We start from the raw sequence: 25,049 nt of genomic DNA on the forward strand, positions 1-25,049 counted from the left end.
CCAACAAAGAACGGGAGCAGACGAAAAAAAGATGTTGTTGTGATATTACTATTTCTTTGTTATGACTGTGAGTTTTGTTTCCGTTTTGACATCGTCGTCTGTTTACTCAGACATAGAAAATAAGGAGAACATCGAGCCCAAGCGTAGCTGGAGTTTCATTAACCCCTACTCCCAAAGCCTATGGTTCTTGTCAAGGGGCAACCAGGGAGAGGAGATCAAAGAGATACAAAAACGAACCGAAGAACCCAGCCGTCTTAGGCAGAAAGCTAAACAATTGCAGGAACTCAGCATCCCCACAAGAGATAAATCGCTGCCCCCGATACCCCCTAAATTGTTGCAAGACTTCCCTACGCCAGAGATATCGGAATTTCGCGATGCAAACAGCCAGCTGGTAATTAGTACAGAACGGCAGTATCTGCAGGACCTGGATCTGCTGAATGCCGTGGCGGTGTCGTTTGCTAGCTACATAAACGAGCGAGGTATTCCCATCAAGTCTACAGATGTTATCTTGTTATTTGGCAACCTCAGTCTGATGATCAGTCTAAGCGAGCTGTTGGTGAAGAATTTAGCTAGTGGTCATGCTCTTGTGCAGACTTTGAACGATCATTTCACCAGACTGTCCCAGGTGTACCCGTCTTTTTTTGCGTTGCAGGGACGGAGACTAGAGATCCTAGACTCGGTGAAAGCCGACCAGCGATTTGACGACTGGTTTGCCAGTCTGAACGGCCTCAAAATCGAGAAGCTGCTCAAGGTGCCTGCAAACCGACTTTGTGCGCTGCGAGACACACTAACAACACTGGGGCTGTTGGAGGAATGCCCTAAACTCAGCAGACTCGTCGAGATTGAGAGCAGCCTGCCCTCACCCCTGGCATCACCAACAGTGATACTAAGTGTTCCAGAGAGTTGGAGGCAAAAAAACAAGCAGAAATGGAAGGAAATCGCAAAGGAGCCGTTTGAATATCAACAGCTTGCGTACTTCCAGCATGAGTTCAAGACTATCCACAATATGTTTGACACGACCGTCCGGACACTGGACAAGTGCTTAAAGCTCCAAAAACAGTCAATGGAGTTCAAATACAATATAGGGCTTTCATTTGTGCGATTCTCCCAGGACCTTCCTAGCAGCTACAACAGAAAAGATACACAGCTTACGCCAAAATCGCTCTTCTTTAAGGAAAACTTTATCTCTTCCAGCTATGAGCTTTACTTGGAAAAACTCCAAAACCAGAACGATAGTGCCAATAAATTGATGTCGCGGTTCGAGTATGAGCTGGGTCCAGTCGTGGAGGAAATCAGTATCATGCTCGATTTCGCGGAACAAAAATTGTCAAAAATGCAGAGAGCATTCAATAAACTGGACAAGGATACCAAAGTGGACAAGTTAATAAAGCTACACAAACTCAATGGACTTCTCAAAAATGCAATCGGACTCATCACGAGAACATATGACCAGCATGTCAGATCTTTCCTGGAGATATACCAAGGACGGGCAGAGTCAGCAGAGCGCATTATTGAGCAGTTTGTGGAGATGCGACAACAGAACAAACAGGCAATCGTGTCTTGCGGGGATCTGCCATTCAATAAATCGCTTGCGTTGACCAAAGTTGTGCGGAAGCTTTATAATTAAGGAGCCCGCTATATCCTCTAAGGGCTTAGAAGAACTGAAATATTACGTCAGCACCACGGGTCTGGGCCAAGTTTTTTTTGACACCTGAATCTAAATTTAGACCAGACCACATGAATGTTCAGATGCGGCTTGGATCAATGACAGAGAGGTACGTGTTGAGGAGGTTAGCAAGCTAACAATGAGTGATCGATATGAACTCTTGCAATATCTGAAGACCGTGGAGTGCGAGGAGTACATCGATCTATTTGTTGCGAATGACATCAAGATTGATCTGCTTCCCCAGCTCGATAGACACGCTTTGAAAGAAATCGGCATCACCAAGGTTGGAGACAGGCTGCGACTGCAGGTTTTGATCCATCTTTTGAACACCGAGAGACTCAAGTCGCGAGTGAATGTGAGTGATCTGGCGGAGGTTGTTTCAAACGCTTCTGCCACATTGAACAGTGTTGATAAGACAGTCACGTATAACGACAGATCCCGGCGGTCTTCGGCTACTTTCAAGGTTGAAAACGAGTACAAGAACTGTGTCACAATAATTGGGCCAGACGGCCACAAGAACGAGGTTAACGTGACAGGGTGCTTCAGCTCAACCTCGATCAAAAGAAAAGCTGTCCGAAAAATGGGCGTTTCCGCCACACACGTCGAAGAGTGGAAAGCGTACTACGTTGATGAGGACGATAATCTACACATGATGTTTGATGCCGAGTTCACGGCACTATGCCATTCTCCTGACCGTCCAGAAAAAAAACGTATAATTCTATGCCATGCGAGCGAGTCACCGTCCGAAGCAGCTTTGGCAACCTCGAAGTCCATCTCGGCTAGTGGTGGTACGGATATCAAGACTCTGAAGAATTTCCTTGGACAGAGACCGCCTTCACAGCTAATCTCCACCAACCTTGGAGAATATTTCCCTGACACTGGGGCCACAGAGTTACGGGAGGTGATGCGCAATAGTGTGCGGTTTTCGATGTACAGTTCGAAAATGAGTACGCAGCAATCTACGCGTGAGTCGATCTACTCTGGAAGACCGCAGTCTATTGCCAGCTCTGTGTTCAGCTATGGTGTTGCAGTTCCTGTTAAACATACTGTTGGAGATGTTATTCTAAACCACTCAGCTGCTATAGACACAATCCGTGCCGACCAGTCACCGCATTCAGAAGGTGAGGGAACCATTCGTGCTTCAACGCGTAATGTGTCTCTGGAAAAAAATAGCAGTTTGGATTCGAAGCAACGGGCGCGCATGTCTGTTGCGTTCTCTAAGCGGGAAAACAGAGATTCGACGGTGATCAAGCTTTTTGACGACGAGGACGACGACGAGTCGTTTGATTCGTCTGAGCAACTCAGTTTTTCACTGGAAAACAATGACGGTCCGTCTGTTTGGCACAAGGGAACCAAAATTGGCCAGGGCTCTTTTGGTACGGTGTACTTGGGACTCAATGGACTGACAGGAGAACTAATGGCTGTGAAACAGGTTAGCCTTCCTCGGTCGTCTGAGGATTCCAAACAGACGATGGTGAATGCTTTGAAACAGGAACTTTCGCTACTCAGGGTCATGAACCACGAAAATATTGTGCGCTATCTTGGATCATCTGCCGATTCTGACAATATTTACATTTTTCTGGAGTACATTCCTGGAGGATCGGTGAGTTCGATGTTATCGACCTACGGACCTTTTGAAGAGCCGTTGGTGCGAAACTTTGTCACACAGGTGCTCATAGGGCTAAAATATTTACACGGCGAGGACATTATTCACAGAGACATCAAAGGAGCCAATATTTTGATAGACATCGACGGGACGGTGAAAATCAGTGATTTTGGTATCTCGAAAAAAATTGACATCAATGACAGAGAGCCGGAGGATACTGGCACCACTAAGCAGCAGAAACGCGCGTCTTTGCAAGGGTCCGTGTACTGGATGGCCCCCGAGGTGGTGAAACAGATTGCATATACAGACAAAGCCGACATCTGGTCTTTAGGGTGTCTGATTGTGGAGATGCTGACGGGCAAGCATCCGTATCCGGGATTTTCGCAGATGCAGGCGATTTTCCGCATTGGCACGTTGACGTTGCCCAACATTCCCGACGGCATCACTGACGACTGTCGCGATTTCCTCACAATGACATTTGAGACCGATTACAAAAAACGTTGCAATGCAGCCAGGCTTCTGAAACACCCATTCATCACGCCCTTGTTGACGACAAAGCGCTAGGCCAGGCTGCGGGTTTCTGGGGTCTGCGAATGGTCTTTCAGAATTGCATTCATGAGTGCGCTTCCTCCGCCGAGGACAAAATAGCCATGGCCAAGGTCCCGCAAGCCTTGGTGCTTTGTATCTCTAGGAGGCCTATTTATATCTAACAGGCTGTTTCTTCTGTTGGTAGCGTTGTAGAAGTGCTCACTTTCTATAAAATTGTTGAGTTCTGGTGTTGATTTTGATGTCTGGATGAGTCCCTGTGGTCTTGGTGGCAACTCCTCGTCAATCGAAACCACTGAAGCCGTTTCTGACACAGGCTGGTGCGCAGGAATGTATGTTGGCGGCTCTGGCCAAACGAGATCGTTCTCATTCTCACTGGTTTTAGCTCCACATATCAGAAACACGCCTGAAAACGTGAGCAAGGCTCCGACCAGAAAGACTATGCATTGGGCGGCAGACTTGTCTGCAAAGTCGTTGAAAACAACAATCGAGCACAGCAGAACAGCCGTGGTGAAAAAAACAAAATGGATCGGCACCACTGTGGTGGCATTGGCGATTTTGAGACAGGAATTTAAATAGTGGACCTGGAACCCGGACGTGCCGATTATGACCAGGAACAGCACGTAAGGCCGCCAATTGACGAATATATCGCTGAAAGGCACAAACTCAACTACCGAGGACAGCAGTTTTGTAGAGATCGCGGTGTAGGTGCCGAAAAGTGCCACCAGCGACAGATGCAGTAGGATGTATGTCATGGACCGTTCCAAGTTGCGCAGCCGGAACATGAGAACGACGATGGTGAAGAGCGTGGTTGCAAGATAGATGAGTGTTGGCAACGAAAGGACCATGGAGTCTATGTACGAAAAAGGGTCTTGGATAGGCGGTGCTGCGGAATCAGTTACCGAGGACAAAATCATAAAGACCACCCCGATCGCGCTGGAGAATGTTCCATAGAGGTCTCTGCGCCGGATCTTTTCATGAAACAGAACAGGCGCAATAAATGTGGAGTTTGAAATGATGGTCACGACGCCGAGAGGCGCCACGATGCTGACGGGTGTCAGACCGTAGCTGACGAAATTACCCACCTCCCCAAGAGACATGAGCACGAAGCCAAGCTGCCATTTCAGGTTGCGGGCGTAATGCTCGGAGCCCAAGTGAAGATGGGCCTGCTTCTGAATGTTCAGGGAGATGGAAATGAGTATATTGCCCGAAACAGAGAGCAGTACTCCCAGCAGGATATAATTCATGGGGGAAAAAATAAGTTGAATATTAATAATTATGGATCCTTTGGAAGGCGAGGAGATCAAGGGATTTAAAATTGGCGAAAAGACTGTGGATGTTGAGCACCTGAGACATCCACATAGCCGTGTGGTCCCAGGTCTGCATGGCAACGAAGAATCGGGGCATGGGGGTTTGTTGCGCACTGACAAACGTCCAAAGGGCCCGGATAGCAAGGATGAGGATTTGGTTCAGGAGGCGACTGATCTGAAGAAGAAACAACAGGAGATACTTGAGGGAGACAAGAAGAAGCATTGAGCGTGCTGGAAAGTTCCCGCACCTCTTTAGGAGGTATAGTTATATAGTTATATGTATTTACGAGACACGAGATTAGCATTTCAGAGCGTCAATTGCCTGGGCAGGGGTGTCTGTCGATCAACTCTAACTGTCCTCTGCCTCAACACAAACAGCCATTCCATAAAATACCACCACGGCCCTTGGCCGTGTCAAATGTAAAAATGTTTTTTTCTCGTTATGTTTGTGCCTAGACAGGTGGGTCTCACAAAACAGGCCCTCAGAGGCAGCATTTACCTTTTGGTGGTGTTGACCCTGGTGTTTTTGTTTCTTTTCACCCGTCAGAAACCAGTCTACACCGACTCTCCCCTGGTGCTGGACCTGGAGTTCTATACTTGTTATCGACCCTTCTGCAAAGAATCCGAGTATGTCAGGGTGGACAAGGACCTAGGACTGGGAAAGGCGCTCTTTAAAAGAATGTACTTGCAGAAAAAGCTGGGACACAGTGAGGACACTGCCGTCGTGGACGTTGCCGTGGGGAAACCAGAGTACAAGCCTGGCGACCTGTGGGAATCTAGAGGCCAGGGCCTCTGGGTGAAGTATGGCCCGGCCAAAAAAGCAATCATCGACGCGACGGTGCTTTTTCAACCGTCAGATCCACGTCCCGGATGGACGATACTCACAGAGCCGCTACACACAGAAACAGATCACCATGTATACATCAGCTACAGACGGCCAACCACAGCTCCTACCAGGCCGCAGCTCTCCTTCAAGAACAACAAGTTCAAGATATTGCAGGTTGCAGACCTGCATTTTGCCACGCTCGACGGTGTGTGCCGTGATACGTGGCCAAAGCTTGCTCCAGGCGAGAAATGCCAAGCGGACTCGAAAACGACACATTTCGTCGAGACTGTGCTTGATATCGAGAAGCCGGATCTCGTCGTCATGACAGGCGACCAAATATATGGTGACGACTCTCCCGACACAGAAACTACGATCCTCAAGGTGTGCGATATTTTTGAGCGTCACAAAATCCCCTACGCAATGGTCTTTGGTAACCACGACGACGAGGGCTCGTTACAGCGAGACCAGATCATGGAGATTGTGGAAGACCTGCCGTACTCTCTCTCGTCAGCTGGGCCTGCAAACGTGTCTGGAGTCGGCAATTACGTGCTTCAAGTCCAGAACAAGCTCGCTCTTTATTTTCTCGACTCGCACAAATACTCGCTCAACCCAAAAGTGCGCGGGTACGATTATTTGAAGGAGGACCAAATTGAGTGGATCAAAAGCTCCAAGGTCCCTGCACCTGTGGCCATGGCTTTCTTCCACATTCCTCTGCCGGAGTACAGAGATACCGACGCGGTAGTGTTCGGAAACTACAAAGAGGCCGTCATGGCTCCGCAGATCAACACGGGCATGGCACAGACGCTCCAAGAGATGGGCGTTTCCGTGGCATCTGTGGGCCACGACCATTGCAACGACTTCTGTTTGAAATCGGATCTGTGGCTGTGCTACGGAGGTGCCGTTGGCGAGGGTGGCTACGGTGGATACGGCGGCACAGAACGGCGAGTGCGTGTGTTCGAGGTGGACGCGTCGAACGGCCAGATCACCACGTGGCAGCGACTGCACTCGGACCCGCAAACCATTATCGAGCATCATGTACTAGAAAAATAAAAAATAAAAGTATAATTTTATTTCCATGCCCGAAGAGTTCTTTTCCAAGGAGGTCAGCGCCATGGCGCTGGACTATCTGGTCAATGAGTGTGTGGCACTGTCTGTGCGCGTAGACGAGCTGCTGGCCAGCGAAAGCGCGCCTGGAACGCTTGCGGGAGACGTTGCCGGGCTCAAACTGAAAGAGGACAAACCAGGCACGGTGGACTTTGCCTCAAACCCCAAGTTTGTGGGCCTCAACAACCTGTACCGTCTCGAGAAATACGGCTACGAAATTGGATACAAAATCACCGACTGCATCATTTACAAGAAATCAGTCCAGGAAGGAGTCAACATCCAGCTGCTGGAGGTGCTGGAGGTGATGAAATTTATATGCCGCGATGTGTGGCGTATGTTTTACCTTAAGCAAATGGACAACCTACGCACAAACCATATCGGCACATTTGTGCTTGTGGACAACAACTTTCGTCCGCTGATCAACATTTCCAGCGCACAAGGCGACTCAGACACCATACGCAAAATCCAGCCGTACTTGCAACTACCGTGCGGGCTTATCCGCGGCATTCTTGCTAGTCTAGGCATCAGCGCCGTCGTCAAAGCAGACGTCATAGAGAACCGGCTCCCAGCGGTCTCATTCAACGTGCAAACCTCGCTCGCCAAGTAGCACGTGGTGTAAGGGTGCCTGGCTGTATCGTGCATATAAAGTAAAATAATACGGGGTAGACCAAGAATTAGATAGAATTTTATGTAAACATGTCACGACAAATTACTGTCGATGATATTCCAAAGGCAGTTTTGGTGGGCAACCCGCTGCTGTACTTTACCACCGGCTTTGTGAGTCTGTGTGTCTTTCTTTTCGGATACGATCAGGGTTATTTCAGCTCGATTTTGACCAATCACTATTTTAAGGAGTATTTCAACTATCCAACGGCTCTGGAAATCGGTACTGTGGTGGCAATCCTGGAGATTGGCGCTCTGATTTCATCGCTAAGTCTGGGCCCCATTTCTGATAAGCTCGGACGCAGAAAAACCACCCGGCTCGGTGCTCTGGTATTCTGCATTGGAGGCACGGTCCAGTCGTGTTCCAAGTCGGTGTCCCATCTTGCCATTGGCCGTTTCATCTCTGGTATCGGCGTTGGGTTTCTGTCAGGTACAGCACCTTCGTTCCAAGCAGAGATCTCTGCCCCCGAGAACCGTGGACTACTGGGGTCTGCACAGTTTACTGGCAACATCATGGGCTACGCCTCGTCGATCTGGATCGACTACGGCTGCAGCTTCATCGAGAACAACCTTTCCTTCCGAATCCCACTCATGTTGCAGGTCGTCTTTGGCTCGATCCTATTTTTTGGTAGCTTTGCGCTGGTGGAAAGTCCTAGATGGCTGCTAGAGCACGACCACGACGCGGAGGGACTCGTTGTCATTGCAGATCTGTTTTCAGGCGGCCACGTGCACAGCGACAGAGCACGTGAGGAGTACAAGGCCATCAAAGAGTCCGTTCTAATAGGCCGTCTGGAGGGAAGTCTGAGCTATCTCGATGTCTTCAGAAAATACCCTAGACGGATATTCATGGCTATGAGTTCGCAGATGTTTGCGCAGTTCAACGGTATCAACGTGATTTCATATTACGCTCCGCTGGTGTTTGAGCACGCCGGCTGGGTTGGTAGAGATGCCATTTTGCTCACCGGTATCAATGCCATTTTGTATGTTCTCAGCAGCATTCCGCCATGGTACCTGACAGAAGCATGGGGCCGCAAGCCGGTGCTGATCATGGGAGGACTGGTTATGGGGGTCAGCCTGTGTGCAGTCTCGTACTTTAGTAAGTCTGAGGCGTCGAATAGTGCTACCATGGTTGTTGTTTTCGTCATGATCTACAACTCGTTCTTCGGCTGCAGTTGGGGACCAGTCGGCTGGCTGAACGTCGAAGTGCTGCCTACTAAGGCCCGTGCGTCCGGAGCCGCCATGGCTACGGCCACAAACTGGCTGTGCAACTTCATTGTCGGGGAACTTGCACCGATCCTGCTCGAAAAAATTAAATGGAGACTTTACCTTATCCACGCCACCTCGTGCTTCATCTCAGTCGTGACTGTGTGGATTGTGTTCCCAGAAACCAAGGGCCTGAGTCTCGAGGAAATGGATAGCATTTTTGACGACAGGTCGTCGGTTTACTCGACGCACTCCGGCAATCTCTCTGGCTTTGGATCCACCAACGACTTGGAGGCCTGGAGCAGCAGGTCGGGAATGATCACGGGCCACGCTCCACAGGCTGCAAGACATCCTGGCGCTCAGGAGTCAAACCCACTGCTGCCAAACAACAAGCCGTTCATCTTGCCACAGGATATCGAGCCACCAGACCTGGCTACCATCTACAAGTTTAAGACAGACGACTCGCACTCTCTGCGCGGCTCGCTCCGCAAGGGATCTGAGGCGGTCTCGTCCATCTTCCGATTCAACAGATCCAACAATGACGAAGCAAGCATGGCGTCCGACGCGGTGTCCGAAAGATTTATAAATACTTCACATTGATTACGCTGCTACCCGTCTATAACATGCGACAAATTTGTCACCGTTGTTGCGTGCCACTTTCTTTCCTTCCTCGGTCGACTCGCGCATGATGGCCACACAAGGGTCTTGATCCTCCCATTCTTTAGAAAGGCGCTCAAATAGCGGGTGTTCGTCTAGATGGCTCACCATCCACTCATGCAGGTCCTTGACGTCAGTGATGGTATACACAACTCCTCCCTCGCGCAACACGTACGCGTACTCGCTCAGCAGTGTCGTCGTGATAATGCGCGCCTTGTGCTTTCTCTGCTTGAAGTGCGGATCCGGGAAACAGAAGAACATCTTCGACAGCTGCCCCTTGTGGAAGAAATTAGGAAGGAACTTCATGGCGTTCGCGCGGATCACGCTGATGTTTTGATATTTATTCGTGTCTTTGTGTTGCAACCTCAATGCGATGATCCGGTCCTCAACGTACTGTGTGACTTGCACTCTGATTTCCATACCCAGGATCAGGCTGTCTGGGAAATGTGGGGCCAGATCAACCAAAAGACCACCAAACCCGCAGCCAATGTCTGCGATCTCAACCTGCCGATCCAGCTTTCCTGTCTCGCTATCCACAAACCCTGGATAGTACTTGCTCCAGTCCATCGAGTCGGGACTCTTTGGGTACTCTAGCTTGTGGTCTGAAAACGGATTAGAGTGTGCACGTTGTCTATAAAACCGTTTTTTCGGGAGACTGACCTCCTGGGTATCCTCAAACCGCGCGTGCTTGAGCACTTTTCGGGTTTCCTCCTTCGCCTCGCGATATTGTTTTCTTTTAGACAGAGAATCAGACATGATTTTCAGCAGTATTTTTTTCTCCAAATAAAAATTTAATCTTTCAATTTTTCAAGGTTTGCACAGCCTTGCAGTTTCCGACTCGTCTATTTACAGCTATTCACTCCTGCTTCTCGTCCTTTTCTGGGTTCTCCTTCTTCTCCAGCTCTTGTCTATGGGTGTCCATGGTCAAGTACAGAGTGTTGGCAGCGCTCTCCAGAGTTCTGACCAAGCCCGCTCCAGAAAGAACGGTCAACATTCCAACCAACTGAGACCGTAGTTCGTCCATTGTTGGCATCTCCTTGAACTGGTTGATGTCCGCAATGTCAACCACGTCGTTACCAATCCGGCCGCCAACAATGAATAAGCGCTCGTTGTGTGCTTTAAGGGCCTTGACGACGTTTTTCACCACTTTAGGATTTAAGTCTTTTATCAAAATGGCGGCTGTGGGTCCCTTCAAAAGCGGCTCCAAAGGATGTCTTATTTTATGTTTCTTCACCTGTCGGTAGGCAGCCTTAGAAGCTGGGTCCTTGTGGTGAGATGCTCTGAGGTAGTGCTTGAAGAGCGACACCTTGAGTTTTCTCATTTGTGCGCCAGCCTCCTCGATCTGCAGCTTGATTTTCTTGTTATCGTGTGCTGTGAGATTGTTGTGGTGCGCAAACAGCATGATCTGGTTGTTTTTATCGAAATGCTTGTACACATCCAAGAGGTATGTTTTTCTTCCGTTTTCCGGTTTGGTTGTGTTTCTCTTTTCCGATGCGGTCAAAGCAGAGCTGGCAAGCCCCCGTGTGAGTCCGAGGATGCCCACCTTTGGAGTTTGTAGCCCAATTCTTGCAAGAGCGAACATGCTACGATGAGGGTGGAAAATTTTGAAAAACTATTATGTCGCAGATCGTCTCAAGTTGGAGAAATTATGTGCGCCGATCGTCCCTCAAAAACTCTTGCTCAATTATAGCATTTTGTTATTTTGCCTATGGACAACACGGCCCCTCGCAAGTCGCCCGTGCGCAAGCCGCCACCTCCGCATCTTTCTGAGTTCTACTCATTTGTCAACGGCTCGTCTCCTGAGTCCCAGCCGCAATTGGAGACCTCCACGCTCCAGAGCGGCTCTAAAGACCCATTCCAGGAGGACTCGCTCTACGACATTGCCGGGCTCTCATTGGGTGAAGTCCAGCGCAAACTTCGCGCGGACTCGTCGCGAACAGAGTCCTTGCTCTCTTTGCAGCCCTCCATGACTCCATCGACGCTGGATCTGGAGACCCTAATTACCAAAAAGGACGTCAACGACACCATCGCTAGCTGCCGCGACCTTGTTCGCACAGCAGCCGCATATAGAGAGGCGTTGAATGCTCTGAGCACCGCTGCCAGCGAATTTGGGCGCTCGTTGGAAGACTGTGCGCGTTGCAAGGGAGCAGGAAGCGCTTCTGAGGGACTGATGACAGCCAGCGGATTTCACCACCAGATAGCAAACCATCAGCAGATACTGGCACATAGCCTTTCTGATGGCTTCGAAAGACCCATTCTCAACATAATATCCGATTTTGAGCGCTCGTACAAGGCCAACGACGCCATTTTCAAGAAAGAAATCAGAGAGAAGGTGCTGCAACTTAGACAGAAGGAAGCTACCAACAACAAGCTGAGCCGCAAGAAGACGCGAAATATCATTGCATACAAGTCGAATCTGCTGCAATTGGCGTCGCAGTTGGACGAGATCGACCGCGCCAAACACGACTACTATGTGTCGTCCTACGACCAGACACAGGCCACCTTCACCAGCATTCTCGCGAAAACCAGCTCTGTGATCGCCATGGAAACGCAGATGTACGAGAGCATCGCCAACAAGGCCCACTCAGGCGGCGGCCTCGACAAGTTGCTGGCACAAGAACCGTCGCCGACACCAGAAAACGATACGAACTCCGAGACCCGCACGCTGGAGGCCTCGCGGCCGTCCTCTGTGACTGCGCAGTCGACGCGCTCTGACCACTCTGACCACTCTGACCACTCTAACCATTCCGAGCCCGCGGACTCTCAGGACGAGGCCGACGAGGCCAACAAAACAACCGACTCGTTCTTCTCGCCGCCTGTGGTCACCTCGCGAGACGAGGCCTCGGCAGAGGCTCCCGAGCAGCAGCAGCCAGACCACACCTCCACGTTCTCTTTACCCACCGCCACGTCTCCTGCCGTTCCTCTTGCTCCAACAGTCACGCATGCAGACAGTGTAAGTGTACAATATATGTAAATTCGTTTAGATCATCACTCGTTATTTCGTCCTGGCTTTTTTATTTTTGAGGTATTGAGCCATGGGGTCCTCCTCCTCCAATTCGTTCTCTATCAGTTTTGCTTCCTCCTCTTTCTCCTCCCCAAAATCTTTCTCCATTTCCCTCGCCAGAGCCTCGTCCCACTCCTTGTTGGCGTCGAACTCCTTATCGTACTGGTATGGCTTGTATCTCACGTGGTCGACACGAAGCACGTACTCGTCGCCAAAAGAGTACCCGTTGAGGTTGTCGACGGCAAGAATGGTCGACTCGAACTGCTCGTACTTCAAAAATGCAAATCGGCGCGACTGGCCCGTGCTCTTGTCTCTCATCAGCTTGAGATGCGTAGGCACTCCGTACTGCGAAAACACAATCAGCAGGTCCATCTCGTTCATTTCCGGCGGCAGGTTCCCGATGAAAATGTACGACGTGTCGGCATATTCATAGTGCCATGATGCCTTGATGGGCGTGCCCAGTTCCAGCTCGCGCTCGTTCAGCTGCTGGATCTTGCGCACCTTGTTCATGCTATGATTTGATATAAAAAAATCTGTGCAAAGGTTTTATTATTTCATGCTTGTTCCTGGAGACCGTGTGGCCGTGGATGGATTTTTGGCCACGGTGCGCTTTGTGGGCGAAATACCCAACTGGCCCAACGAGACGGCCATCGGCATCGAGTGGGACGTTCCCGAACGCGGCAAGAACGACGGCTCGCTCAACGGGACGCGCTATTTCAGCACGCTGCACGGAGCGAAGTCGGCTAGTTTTGTCAAGCTCTCGAAGCTGCAGCCGAGGCGGTCGTTCATGGACGCAATGGTGCACCAGTACGCGAGCGACGAGTCACTTGCCAACGAATCTGCGTCGCTGGTCGACCATTTCGATCTCACCATCGGCACAAAAAAGGTCGAGAGTTACGGGTTCGAGAAGCTGAGTCGACTACAAGCAGACTTCCGGAACCTCGAGACAGCTACTTTAGAGCGACTGAACGTGGCGTTTTCGTCTCCGATCGACTCTTCGCTGCACAACTTGCAGGTGCTCGATCTAGGCTTCAATTTACTAGATTGGCCCAATCTAATGCAAATCGTGCTCCAGCTCCCGAATCTGCACACTCTCAAGGCAAATGGAAACCGCTGGACGCGATACGAGAGCTGTGAGCCGTGTTTGTCGGTACGTACGCTTTATCTTTCCGCTTGCGATCTTGGAAATTGTGAATACACCCCCCAAATGCTCTCCTGCTTCCCGAGACTGCAACATCTCCGTGCCGCTTCAAACGGCCTGAATCACATAGAAGTATGCCGGCTGGAATCGCTCGATTTGTCAGATAACAGCTTTGCGTTGCTCACCGACGCGCCGCGAGCCAAACGACTCAACCTCTCATACAACGACCTCCACATCCCCCCTCTCACCGACAGCTCCCTCCAGATAATTGAGGAACTAGACCTTTGCAATACAGCGGTTTCTGAATGGTCAGAAATTGACAATCTGGCACAGTTACGCAGCCTCACCTCTCTCAGAATATTAAACACTCCCCTGCTCGACTCTATCGACTACGACTCAGCAATAAGCCAGCTGTTTGCAAGAATTCCGTCTCTCGTAAAACTCGACGGAACAGTGTATACCACCGAACACCGTGACAACTTTGAGCTCTACTTCATCAGCAAGGTCAGGTCCAAGGAGTGGAGCTGTCCGCAGCCATTGTGGATGACTTTATGTGCAAAACATGGCCTTCCCACGCAGGAAAGCACACCTTCTCATCAATTGCCAACGTCCACGCGCGTCGAAGTGGTTTTCAATGATTCTCGCTTCTCTGCTACGCTGTTCTCCTCTGCAACGGTAGGAAAGCTGCGTGGAAAGATCTCGCGGAAACTCGGGCTCAGCGTGCTCGATTTTCAGCTGTATACCCAGCTCGGACATGACACAGAACATCTTGCTAACGACCAGCAAACGGTGGCCGCCCTAGGGCTCGCAAGCCCAGTGCAAGTGAAACTGCAACCGTGGGAAAGTGGCTTACGTCAGCAGCCATACTGGCGAAAAAGTGGAGTAGCAGATTAAATTCAGCATGTCTTTATCCAAGGGAGTCAAGGAGCTGCGGTTTATTCTGTCGCAGACGGGGGAGACGAGTCGTCCATTGCGGTAAGTTGCGACTTTTTGCCCTAACAGCTAGCTCGTTTCTTGTCAAACAGTACAAGACGATCAAAAATGCCAATCCAGACATCCCTATACTGATCCGAGAGTGCTCGAACGTGTCGCCTGCGGTGGTTATGCGTGTTGCGAATGGCAGAGAGATTCGCAAGGAGCTGACGAGTCTGAGCGAGCCCGAGATCTCAGAGGTTCTGAAAGGCGGTTCGTAACACGGTCTATGACGTCCATTTACAAGCCTATATACTATTTATTTATCACGTTTCTCAATGATAGCTCTCTGAGACTTGGCCTTCACCATCTGGCGTAGCGCAGCGTTTCTGGCCTTCTCGTCGGCCTTTTCTCTCACCTCTGAGTTCTCTTGCATCTCCTTCCAGGTTTCTGAAAAGTTCTCCATCAGACCTTTGCTGTCCTTGGCTGGTTTCTGCATCGGGTACATGCCACACATTTTTCTGAACTTGGCGGACCTCAGAAGACGGGCCTGTATGATTGAAAACAGGCCGTTGGCCGTGAAATACACCAGCACGGCCGCAGACATGTTCCAGGTGAAGACAATGGACAGGAACGGCAATGCCATGAAGGCCTTCTGGGTTTTAGGGCCGAACTGGCTGACGGCCGTCTCGCCTCCAAATCTGAACGAGGCAGCATACAGACAGGCAGAAATCAGCTGCAACCCGATGTAGGGGTCTGGAGCAGTCAGGTCGTTGAACCAGTACAGACCCTGGTTTTCAAAGCCTTGCACGGGCAGATTGGCCATTTCTCTGATACCAAAGAACGAACCAATACCGTACGTGAGCTGGATTCCTGGCGAAAGAAACATTCTCGAGTACTTGACACCGTACTTCTTATTCAGTTTTTTAATTTCCTGCATTTTCAGCTGCTGCGTCATGCGGTCTCCTCTGGCCATCGCGCTGTTCAGTTCTTTCCGCAGCACCTTTGTCTCTGGAGCAGCAGCCTGTGAACGCGCCATGGCGTCCGACGAGGCCATGAAAAGCGGCAGCAAAGCGAACCTAATGCCCAGCGTTGTAGCGGCGATGGTGGCCCACCAAGGCAGACCCGTGGTCACGTGCACCGCCTCGAGAGTGGTCTGTATGAGATCAGAGGGCCACCAGCCGTCGCTGAGCCCGACACTTTTCATGTACCCCCACTGATCAGAGGTCAGCACGTTCGACACGTTCGACACTGTCTCTGCGTCAAAACCTAGCGAGGTGTCGAATTTCGGCTCTGGTGTCTCTGTGCTGTTAAAACGCACGCCCGTGGCAGCCAGTGCGGTACGCCGTCCAACAAGAGTTCTTGCGCGAACGTTCACCAACGGTCTTGCTGATTGGCGAAAGACAGGAATCATGGTGAAAAAATTGAAAATATTTTTCGTACCATATTTCCATGTTCCCTGTCCTTCGCAGAGCGGTGCCTGCCGCTTGGCGAAGAACGGTTTCCAACCTGCCATACACCAGCCAGTCGTACGCTGAATCTTTGGTTGCGAGCTTGCAGAACCCGACTCTCACCAAAGACCTCAAACGGAAGACGCTGCTGGTACTTCTGCGAAACCTCAGGAACGGCCAGTCTGTGCTGTCTCAGCCGCTAATCAACTCGCTTTTTGGTCTGTGGCTGCCTTTTTTTGGCGATAAAGAGGTGCAGAGCTGTTTGCTGGACGGAGGTCAGTCGAAAGAGCTCACAAGCATGCTCGTTCAGTCGTATACACTGAAAGAAGAATACGACCTTGCTTTGGATGCCATTCAAAAAAGCACGCTTGTGGTCGACAGGTTTCCGTGTGAGCTGCTTGCGTACCATCTAATAGTCAACAAGCAATTTGAGAAAGCTTTTCAATTGGTAGACCTGCTTTACACCAAACGGTATCCGCAAATACTTAACCAGCAGATTTTGGAGCTGTTGGTAAAAAGCTCACTGGACGAAGGCCGGATCGAGCTGGTGTCGAGATTCGTGGTTGGCTTTGTTTTCCTGTTTGACCGTCCGCTAATGAACCTTTCTGATGAGCTTGCGGGACGTCTTGCACGGCTGAGCATCGAGAGACTCGATTTTGCTACGTTTGCAAAAACCGTCGACTACCAGGCCAAAAGACTCATGCTGACCGACAAAACCAGCGCAATACATTTCAGACACCAGATGGAGCTGCTGAGATTCAAAGGATACGTCTCGAAACTTGGCGGAGAGCGTGTCATCGAAAGTGGTATTTTTTTCAACCTGGGATTTCTGGAAAGCGAGTGTCAGGTTACAGACTTCCCAACGCTGACACATGATTTGGCCCAGACCATTGGCAGTCGCCTGAATCTGCATCAGGCAATTGTTCTCATCGAGCAAATGAACGGATACCATCTCAAAGAACACCATGAACGGTACTCGCCAGCACTGCACCCAGACCACCAACTGTACCGCATGATGAAGCAGAAAAGTGACCCTGAGATCGATTTTGAAGACCTAAAGGGCGACTATTCTCAACACATGTCAAGTGTGGGCAAGCCAAACCGCAAATCGCACAAATACAGAATGCGCAAGGCAATATCGTCCAAGCCGTTCAGCGTGCTTCCGTTGAATATTATGCTGAAGACTATCAGCGAGTCGAGCAACAACTTCCGACTTGCGGTGCAGCTGGTGAATTCCATGATTCGCAAAAGACGATGCCAGCTCAACGAAGAGTCTCTCTACTACATGTTGAAGATTTCCACCGCTAGTGAGATGGTCAACGTAGACCTTCTCACGTCACTCCTCAACAGCTTCGACATACAGCCTACTGCCAAAACGTACCATCTGATGTTTGACATGCTCATAAAAACAGGACGCGTGGAGCTGCTCCGACGCTATTACGACGAATACAAAACACACAAACACTACGTCTCCCGCGAGATGCACCGCAAAATTTCGGCACTGATAAATATATAGAGCGCAAAAATGTACATAGAATTTTTTGAAATTATATCTCATGAAGCTTTTAATCATAAACCCCAATTCGTCTCAGTCGATCACCGACAACTTGAAGAACGTTGTGCGGCCAATTCCAGGGTTTGAGTTTGACTTTTTCACTGGACCTCCCTCTGCACCATCCTCGATCAACAACTCCCATGACGGTAAAGTGTCTGCCAAAGCCTGTCTCGAAAAGCTGAAATCAGACTCTGCGTATCTCAAATACGATGGATACCTCGTTTGCTGCTACTCAGACCACCCATTAGTCGGTGAGCTACGAAAGCTTGTCAGCGTGCCGGTGATGGGCATTTTCCAGGCTTCGCTGCTCTACTCGCTGAATTATGCTACAGAAGCGACAAAAGTCGGTATTTTGACGTCAAATAAAAGCTGGGAGCAAATACTCGACAACTCGCTGCTGGATTTTTTCGATTCCAAGAATATCCCCAAGTTCATGACCCCGACGCTGGCCGCCGATGTGGACGTGCTCAAGCTGACGGATCCGGAGAATTATGCCAAGATTAAGAAAAAGATTGGGGTGTTGATTGCCCAAAACGCAAAAATCATCCTGTTGGGTTGCGCCGGTCTCAGCAGTCTCGATCGCAAATTCAAGGAAGACTTCCCAGACATTGAGTTTGTGGACTCGGTGAAAATCGGCGTCGAGCTGCTGGCCGCACATGTGCGTTTCGCGTCCAATTAGCGTCTTTTTTTCAAACACGTCAGTAGCGTAAATAAGTCATCCTCAAGTTTCCGTTTTTTCGTTTCCTCCAAGTCATCGACTCCGTCAGGATTCTCGCGGGCAAGCCTTGTCACCAGTTCTTCCAGCTTGACCCAATTCTCTGGATCTTTAGCATCTAGAGCTTTTTCTGGACCAGGTAAGGGCGCGGGCCATGGATAAGGCATAGGATAATACATTGGCATGTGATGCATGTGTGGAGGCTTTTCGGCAATTCCTGTAGCAGGTGGCATCATTGGGTAGTATGGATAGCCGTAGTAGGGCATTGGTGGAAATGGTGGCAAAAACTGGCTGGTGTCCTGACCAAAGAAGCTTCTCTCAGCAGGCTCTCTGAAAGGAGGTATGCTGGACTGGCCAAAAGGTGTTTGTTGGCTTGGTGTAGACTGCTCGACTGCTGGAGGGGACGTCTGGGTGCGCGAAACGCTTGGCTGTTTCTCGCTGATTTCACCATGATTCGACGGCAGCTCGCGAGGTGCTGTCGCAGAAACCTCCAGAGCTGGTGGCACAGCAGCCCGAGACAGAGGCGTTGCTGATGGCAAACCGGACGTTGCGGGGACAGGCGAAACATTATGCGGTTGCGCCGAAGGTTGGTTTTTGGCCCTCTCGCTTGTTTCTGAAGCTTTCTGTGGTGTTGCCTTTGGCAGCATAGGAACCTGAGTCGGCGAGATTCCAACTATAGGAGAACTCACCTGAGAACTTTGAGGAATGACAGGCTTGGAAGCAGGTTGGTCGGCAGCTCTTTGAGGCGAGGAAGTAGCAACTGGTTGCTCAGATGTGGTGCCGGACTTATCAATAGGCTGTTCTTCCTCTTCTTCGTCGTCCGAGCGTAAGACAAACGTAGTAAGTTCTGTGCTTGTTCCGGTAGCCGAGGAGTCTTGCCGCTCCGGTTCCTGTGTCTGGGACTCCTGTTGCTCAGACTTTTCCGGTCCAGACTGTTTTGTTTGAGCTCCCTGCACCGCATCTTTCTGTGGTCTATTTGGTTCTGGCTCAAGTTGCTGCTGGACGGATGGTATAGGTGTCTCCTTCGTACCATTTTTGTGAGGTTTTTCTGTTTCGCTTTTAGCGTTCGAAGATTGCGACGAGCTTTGGGTTTCTGGCACCCCTTCTATCATACTTTGCAACCGGGAGACCAATTTAATTGTCTTTCCCAGAAACATGTTGCAACCTGCTGCGTTGTGATGAATTAAGCTACTTCTTTTTCTAAGAAATAGCTGGAGTTCCTCTTGGGGACATTGACCTTGATCTATAATACGTTTCAGTACTCGATTCACAACAGGAAGATAAAGGGTGGGCTTCCCGTTGAGAAGGCAATTGCTAACTTGGTAGCGCAGAAGCTCTGTTCCTGGGCACGATAGCAAGACGTCGTAGAGGACATAGAGTTGTTCATCTGATACCGTTTTGAGTTTTGTAGCCTGCCAGAACTTATCGTGCTTCTGAGCGTCTATAGCGCTATCGTGGCCCACCTCGTTCAAGACAAGGCGAGATAGAATGTCAATGTATATGCTCTCACCCAATTTTTCAAAAATAGACGTCCACACAACTGGTGAAGCATTGAAATAAGCCGAACATACATGTGCAACTAGCGAATCTGTAACTAGTTTCTCGAATCCTTGGCAATGAGTTAGCAATTCGTTGCATGCTTGCACATAACGGTTTACATCTAGTGAGAAGATTTTGTCCAAATAGCCCGCTACCAAGTTGGACCCATGTTGAGCGTTCTTATCGTCTAATTTCCGTAGCCATTGGGAGACAACGGTGAAAACGGACTTAGTTTCTCCCCATAGGTACAAACTATTGAGAATGTCTATGGCCTGGAAGAAGTCAGAGAGGACACGCTCGATTTCTTCAAGGTTGCCTAGCTCTGCACAATCTTGCTCCACTTCAGAAAATGTATCGAGAAATATCGCGATGACTGGCTCTGTCAACCGTGTAAAAGCAACGGAACTTGGCGAAAGCCCCGTTCTCAATCCGCGGACAAATAGCGTGATTAGTTTGAGTTTCTTTGCAACAGGGATTTTGCTTTTACATGCAATCTTCAGAAGCTCAACAAATTGATCTGGCGAGGTAGCCACCCAGAGTGTGTTGATTGGTGGTACCGAGAGAGAATCTATTGCGATGTCATCAGCAAAACAGTCTTTCTGCAATTTGGTTTGGGCTAAGTCTGGTTTTGAAGGGTTTGATGTAAGCATCTGCTCGAAGAAGTTGATGGCAAACTCCAATTGCTCAGCACTTCTTGATTCTGCCAGAAAGAATTGGCCCAGAATCGTACAGATCCATTTAATGGCACCATTCATAGATGCTCCTTCATCCTGTGGGTTCCTAGTGAGAAACTTGTACAGACTATGGTATATTCTCACAAAGAGTTTCTGGTATTCGACAAACAAAGTGTCATTGAGCTTTAGCGCTAAACCGAAAAATGGGTGAGCCAGTACATGAAACTTGACGTCGATCAGCTCCTCTTCGCTCTTTGTCTTTGGGGATAGAGATGCCCGGTACACCATTGAGCTCTGGTACGCAAAAATAATGCCTTTCCATGCCTCCAAGGCTGCAATTTTGGGAGGAAGACCATCTGCATTGAAGCACTCGGTGAATACCGAGACCCAGGCTTCTAGATGCGGCCAATCTTCGATCCCCTTATTCCAGGTGAATGCCGAAATCGAGTAGGTGACCAAGGCCCATATTTTCATTGCTTCCACATATGCACCCCGTCTAAGGGTAATGTTGAGTGTCTTGACTAGAAGATCGCAAACAGATAGTCCAGGCTCCAGTAAATTTTGACTCGCCTCCACGGCGTGCAAGCTCAAAAAGGTTTCGGCGTCCTCGCTCATTAAAGTCAGCACGTCCTCGCGAATTTTAGGATTGCAGTTCGAAGTCCACTCGTTCAAAAGGGCAACCACAGCTTGAAGAATTCTCTGGTGTGAGCCCAGATCGATACTCATGATGCTGGCCAAAATAAACGGAAACCACTTGTTGCAAGTCTTGAGCATGCTTGCTGGAGCATTTGAGCCTATTTTCTTCAAAGCAAGAATCTTCTCGTGAACAATGGTTCCGCTAGGATAAAATGGCATGGTCATAAGCGCATTGATAGCCATTTCACTAGAACCTCCAGGGAGAATACAGGACTGTTCTTTGCAGAACTGAACAAAAGCGGACGCCATAGCTTTGGATATGCGTTTTCTCAACACCAACGTGCACAACATCTCGACTATCTCGGCGGTCTGCGACACCTCAAACATCGACATGACCGTGGTGATCAGCTTTACCCCTAATATGGTCGTTCTTGACTCCACTGCATCGAAGTCCATATCCGGTGATACGTACGCCCTTGCAATCTCGGCACAGGCCACCTTGGCGATGCTCGAAACGTCAGCTTTGTTCAACTCGCGAGTATTAAATTCCACGCTGTTGATCTTGAGCGTGTTATGAAGAGTAGCAAGGATCTCAAACCTTCTAGGGTTGTCTTCTTTCTGTAGAAGCCGGTAGCATTTTCTGATCAGCTCGATTGACGTCGGATCGTTTGGCTCTCTCTGCATCAAGGAACCTGCCGGGAACTCTTCATCTATGTCCCCTCCAACAGATCTCGGTAAATCCGCCTTAGGCGGACTCACTTTCAAGATTGACCGTGGCTCGTAAGGCTCCTTGATTGGAGACGACGCAATTGGTGATTTATCAACGTTGCCAGAAAACAAAACCTTTTTATCTGATCCTGTCTGGTTGCCGGCCGCGTCCCGGGAACCAGCCTGCCGGGTTGGAGTTTGCGGAGTTGGCACTGCTGGCTCCTTGGGTGTCTTTTCTGCCGACGACTGCTGGTCTGTGTGCGAGGTACGCGCTGGGTTTCTCACAACGGCTTGGAAAGTGGAAATATTGTCGCTTATTTGAGCTATGTTCTTCTCAAATGCTTGTTTACTGATGCGCAGGTGGCGTTGTCCAGGCGCCAGGTGTGTGTTATTAGAGCCAAATTGAGATGGAGACGGCTGGGAGCCTTTTGTTGGCGTAGACTGGGAGTTCCCATTGGGTGCTGTCTGAAGAGCTTTGCTCTGCGACTGAGATTTGGATTCCATCGATTTGTTCGGCGATGGTCCCGACTGTTCACCTGCTCGGGGGTCGGTTGTCGAAGGGTCATCGACGATATTCGGAGTCGCAATGGCTGGCTGTGACCGAGTGACCAACGCGTCCTGTGGAATACTAGCATTCTCATCCGTACTAACCTGCGCCTGCGAAATGTCCGAGGCCGAGCGCTGTAATGCGGGCTCTTCACGTTGCCGCTTTGATTTGTTGTTTGTGCTCCGTTTGGAATTCATTATCGAATATAATCTGCTCAACTTGACAGGATCATTTTTGGACGGCGATGTCAGTACGTTGTATGGTGATTCTGCACTTCTCGAAGGCGCAAACCGTGACCGATTGTTTCGTTTCGCGTCAGCGAACTTCTTGCCCAAGCGGTCTGCCTTATCTCTGCCACTAGTAGTGGGAGCCACAATGACCGTGGGGCTCGTTCTTCCCGTGTCGTTGTCATTAGCACTCATGGCTTCTGGTTGGAAAATACAGGACAGTTACTAACGGGTGTGTGATTCTGCAAACCCAGGAGATGCGGTCTTGTGGATTCCTAGTTGACGAGCGCAGTGCTTTATTTATCTCCTGCCGTTCCTCACCTTTATACACGTACAATTTTTTTCAAGCTGGCATTTTTTTTGGTTTTTACGCGTACAACCTAACCGCACGCCAAGTTGGCAGTGAAATAAAAATACTTCAGGGAGCTATATCGTATTCATAGCTTGGAAGCACAACAATCGGCAGGCGGACCGTGAACTCGAGGCCGTTGCTAATGCCTTCCACCGCCTTGTAAAGCACAGAACCCTTGTTGTCGGTGAAGATCGAGGTCAGATCAAACACTTGTCGATTTTTCTGCGTGCTCTCCTCTGGCGACCGTGTAAGCTTGTAAGCATCCACCAGAACAAACTTGATCTGCAGTAAGTATTTCAGTTGGAAAAAATTTGTCTTGAACTGCGGCTCCACAGTCGCAGGTACTTGTACATTCACGTTGAGCTGCTCGGCGTCGAACGTGCTCACCGGCTTGTGGAAAACGGTGGTCTCCATGCTGTTCCCGTGTTTGATGCCTTTATATACTTCATTGTACTCGTAGCGCCTTAAATACTCGTCTCTGTAGATGACCTGGTCCTTTATCAAACGCACTTCGACGCCCTTGGTCTCCAGCTGGGCATCCGCAAATGACATGCTAATGGTGATGTGATCTCCGACTCTAACAATGTTCTTGCTCAGAGTCAGGTTTGCCAGCTGCAGATGATCCTGCTTGACAATGTACTTTGTTTGCTGATGGACAGGAATTTGGCCTTCCATGTCGGCTACGTCATCTGCAGAGTAAAACTCCTGCTTCTGAACGCTGTGGTAGTCCTGGATAATGTTGAACAGGTTTTGGCGAGGATTCGATTCCGCATCCTGTCCGTTATGATATTGTTTTTCAAACTTTTCTTGTAATTTGATTGCATCCATCACGTCGCTCTCGTTCAGCTCGTTCAAAAGTGCAAGAAATTGCTTGGTCTCGAGGTCTTTACTGAGATCAAATGTTGCTGGCAGGTCCTCTGACGAGGACCTTCTTGTTGAGTCTGTGGTCCCGAGACTACGCCGAAGAAGCTCCATATTTATCGTCGAGGGTTTTTTTGACAGGTTGTTTGGAAGTGAGGACGCATTGGACGACCGTCGAGTGAAGTTTCCATTAATATCCGGCTCTGAGTACTTCCGCACGTGTCTGGGCTGTGCGGCGGTCTCAGAGGACCCTGCAACGTTCAGGTCAACATTTTTCAGAGCACTTGGTCGTTGGTTCATCCGCGGTCTTTCAAGATGAAAAAGCGGTTGTCTTCCAAATCTATCGATGTATGGCTGTATCTTGAGAGGGAAAAACATTGTTTTGTTGGAGAAAGTGCCATTTTTCTCCTTCAATTGGTAGCCGAGAATGACGTTGTAGTGGATCTGGACTGCCTCCGACCGGAACGATGGAGCGAGATCCATGGGCAGCTTCATATTCACATAGAAGCTTCGCGTTAGTTTATTCGAGGTTGAGTTGTTGTTCAGTTGGGTGGGCTTGAAAGTCAAGTCGCTAAATAAAATGGATTGTGTTGTCGAGTAATGCGGAATGATATGAGTATGTTCGTCGTTCATATCTGACTGAAATAACGTGGTCAGGCCAGTCAACAGGCCCTTTTTGTGTTGATCAAAGGTGATTTCGAGTCCGTTGATTCCAGCAAGCCGGCCTTCAAACGTGGCTGATTTCTGGAGTTCTTCAAATATTGAGGCATCCACAATTCGGTCGTTTATCGAGTAGTAGCCGAAAAGTTGAACATAGCCCAAATAAATCGAAATATCTTGCAAAACATCGTTTTCCTCCTCAGGCATGGTGTCCAATTGCTGCAAAAACAGTGCTCGTGTGGCATTGGAAAATTGAGAAGATAGACGGCTGCCAAACCAGCCGTCGTTTTGCGCGGGGGAGTCATGCTCCGGCTGTTTGGAATTCCTCGCGACAGCGTTATTGTTCAATGGCCCGATATATCGAAACCGCAGAACCAACGAAAGCTCATCGGTCCCTGCAATCACGGGAGAATTCTCGTATACAAGCTCCACCCGTACGCTGTCGTTGATATTTTGGTGGTAAACTGTGTGCGTGACCATATCACT

At 49.6% G+C, this 25,049-nt stretch overlaps 17 protein-coding genes across 17 annotated transcripts; 10 read left to right on the forward strand and 7 right to left on the reverse strand.

Moving 5' to 3' along the window:
• Positions 1-61: 61 nt before the first annotated feature.
• Positions 62-1,627, forward strand: HPODL_04203 (uncharacterized protein; the record flags this gene model as incomplete). The annotated part of the gene is made up of 1 exon (XM_014078991.1): positions 62-1,627. One exon carries the CDS (start codon positions 62-64, stop codon positions 1,625-1,627), a length of 1,566 nt encoding a protein of 521 aa, XP_013934466.1.
• Positions 1,628-1,737: 110 nt separating this feature from the next.
• On the forward strand, positions 1,738-3,836 carry HPODL_04204 (uncharacterized protein; the record flags this gene model as incomplete). The annotated part of the gene is made up of 2 exons (XM_014078992.1): positions 1,738-1,775; positions 1,811-3,836. 2 exons carry the CDS (start codon positions 1,738-1,740, stop codon positions 3,834-3,836), a joined length of 2,064 nt encoding a protein of 687 aa, XP_013934467.1.
• HPODL_05253 (putative membrane protein) lies at positions 3,833-5,065 on the reverse strand (the record flags this gene model as incomplete). Its single annotated transcript, XM_014078993.1, has 1 exon — positions 3,833-5,065. One exon carries the CDS (start codon positions 5,063-5,065, stop codon positions 3,833-3,835), a length of 1,233 nt encoding a protein of 410 aa, XP_013934468.1.
• Positions 5,066-5,096: 31 nt separating this feature from the next.
• HPODL_04206 (uncharacterized protein) lies at positions 5,097-5,354 on the forward strand (the record flags this gene model as incomplete). The annotated part of the gene is made up of 1 exon (XM_014078994.1): positions 5,097-5,354. One exon carries the CDS (start codon positions 5,097-5,099, stop codon positions 5,352-5,354), a length of 258 nt encoding a protein of 85 aa, XP_013934469.1.
• Positions 5,355-5,570: 216 nt separating this feature from the next.
• Positions 5,571-7,004, forward strand: HPODL_04207 (Phosphoesterase involved in downregulation of the unfolded protein response; the record flags this gene model as incomplete). The annotated part of the gene is made up of 1 exon (XM_014078995.1): positions 5,571-7,004. The coding sequence occupies one exon, from the start codon at positions 5,571-5,573 to the stop codon at positions 7,002-7,004; it is 1,434 nt and encodes a 477-aa protein (XP_013934470.1).
• Positions 7,005-7,029: 25 nt separating this feature from the next.
• On the forward strand, positions 7,030-7,665 carry HPODL_04208 (Transport protein particle subunit; the record flags this gene model as incomplete). Its single annotated transcript, XM_014078996.1, has 1 exon — positions 7,030-7,665. One exon carries the CDS (start codon positions 7,030-7,032, stop codon positions 7,663-7,665), a length of 636 nt encoding a protein of 211 aa, XP_013934471.1.
• Positions 7,666-7,754: 89 nt separating this feature from the next.
• On the forward strand, positions 7,755-9,524 carry HPODL_04209 (Glycerol proton symporter of the plasma membrane, subject to glucose-induced inactivation; the record flags this gene model as incomplete). The annotated part of the gene is made up of 1 exon (XM_014078997.1): positions 7,755-9,524. One exon carries the CDS (start codon positions 7,755-7,757, stop codon positions 9,522-9,524), a length of 1,770 nt encoding a protein of 589 aa, XP_013934472.1.
• Positions 9,525-10,337, reverse strand: HPODL_04210 (tRNA (guanine-N(7)-)-methyltransferase; the record flags this gene model as incomplete). The annotated part of the gene is made up of 1 exon (XM_014078998.1): positions 9,525-10,337. One exon carries the CDS (start codon positions 10,335-10,337, stop codon positions 9,525-9,527), a length of 813 nt encoding a protein of 270 aa, XP_013934473.1.
• A 100-nt stretch (positions 10,338-10,437) lies between these two features.
• On the reverse strand, positions 10,438-11,163 carry HPODL_04211 (Mitochondrial ribosomal protein of the large subunit; the record flags this gene model as incomplete). Its single annotated transcript, XM_014078999.1, has 1 exon — positions 10,438-11,163. One exon carries the CDS (start codon positions 11,161-11,163, stop codon positions 10,438-10,440), a length of 726 nt encoding a protein of 241 aa, XP_013934474.1.
• Positions 11,164-11,289: 126 nt separating this feature from the next.
• HPODL_04212 (Protein IVY1) lies at positions 11,290-12,555 on the forward strand (the record flags this gene model as incomplete). The annotated part of the gene is made up of 1 exon (XM_014079000.1): positions 11,290-12,555. One exon carries the CDS (start codon positions 11,290-11,292, stop codon positions 12,553-12,555), a length of 1,266 nt encoding a protein of 421 aa, XP_013934475.1.
• A 21-nt stretch (positions 12,556-12,576) lies between these two features.
• HPODL_04213 (U2 snRNP component ist3) lies at positions 12,577-13,095 on the reverse strand (the record flags this gene model as incomplete). Its single annotated transcript, XM_014079001.1, has 1 exon — positions 12,577-13,095. The coding sequence occupies one exon, from the start codon at positions 13,093-13,095 to the stop codon at positions 12,577-12,579; it is 519 nt and encodes a 172-aa protein (XP_013934476.1).
• Positions 13,096-13,141: 46 nt separating this feature from the next.
• On the forward strand, positions 13,142-14,919 carry HPODL_04214 (uncharacterized protein; the record flags this gene model as incomplete). The annotated part of the gene is made up of 3 exons (XM_014079002.1): positions 13,142-13,735; positions 14,616-14,701; positions 14,733-14,919. 3 exons carry the CDS (start codon positions 13,142-13,144, stop codon positions 14,917-14,919), a joined length of 867 nt encoding a protein of 288 aa, XP_013934477.1.
• A 38-nt stretch (positions 14,920-14,957) lies between these two features.
• HPODL_04215 (Mitochondrial inner membrane protein OXA1) lies at positions 14,958-16,052 on the reverse strand (the record flags this gene model as incomplete). The annotated part of the gene is made up of 1 exon (XM_014079003.1): positions 14,958-16,052. The coding sequence occupies one exon, from the start codon at positions 16,050-16,052 to the stop codon at positions 14,958-14,960; it is 1,095 nt and encodes a 364-aa protein (XP_013934478.1).
• A 38-nt stretch (positions 16,053-16,090) lies between these two features.
• HPODL_04216 (uncharacterized protein) lies at positions 16,091-17,605 on the forward strand (the record flags this gene model as incomplete). The annotated part of the gene is made up of 1 exon (XM_014079004.1): positions 16,091-17,605. The coding sequence occupies one exon, from the start codon at positions 16,091-16,093 to the stop codon at positions 17,603-17,605; it is 1,515 nt and encodes a 504-aa protein (XP_013934479.1).
• Positions 17,606-17,645: 40 nt separating this feature from the next.
• HPODL_04217 (Protein DCG1) lies at positions 17,646-18,323 on the forward strand (the record flags this gene model as incomplete). The annotated part of the gene is made up of 1 exon (XM_014079005.1): positions 17,646-18,323. One exon carries the CDS (start codon positions 17,646-17,648, stop codon positions 18,321-18,323), a length of 678 nt encoding a protein of 225 aa, XP_013934480.1.
• On the reverse strand, positions 18,320-22,885 carry HPODL_04218 (uncharacterized protein; the record flags this gene model as incomplete). Its single annotated transcript, XM_014079006.1, has 1 exon — positions 18,320-22,885. One exon carries the CDS (start codon positions 22,883-22,885, stop codon positions 18,320-18,322), a length of 4,566 nt encoding a protein of 1,521 aa, XP_013934481.1.
• A 223-nt stretch (positions 22,886-23,108) lies between these two features.
• On the reverse strand, positions 23,109-25,043 carry HPODL_04219 (Subunit of a Golgi membrane exchange factor (Ric1p-Rgp1p) that catalyzes nucleotide exchange on Ypt6; the record flags this gene model as incomplete). The annotated part of the gene is made up of 1 exon (XM_014079007.1): positions 23,109-25,043. One exon carries the CDS (start codon positions 25,041-25,043, stop codon positions 23,109-23,111), a length of 1,935 nt encoding a protein of 644 aa, XP_013934482.1.
• Between the last annotated feature and the right edge of the window lie 6 nt (positions 25,044-25,049).

This window comes from Ogataea parapolymorpha, chromosome V (assembly GCF_000187245.1).
Source record: "Ogataea parapolymorpha DL-1 chromosome V, whole genome shotgun sequence".
NCBI lineage: Eukaryota > Fungi > Ascomycota > Pichiomycetes > Pichiales > Pichiaceae > Ogataea > Ogataea parapolymorpha.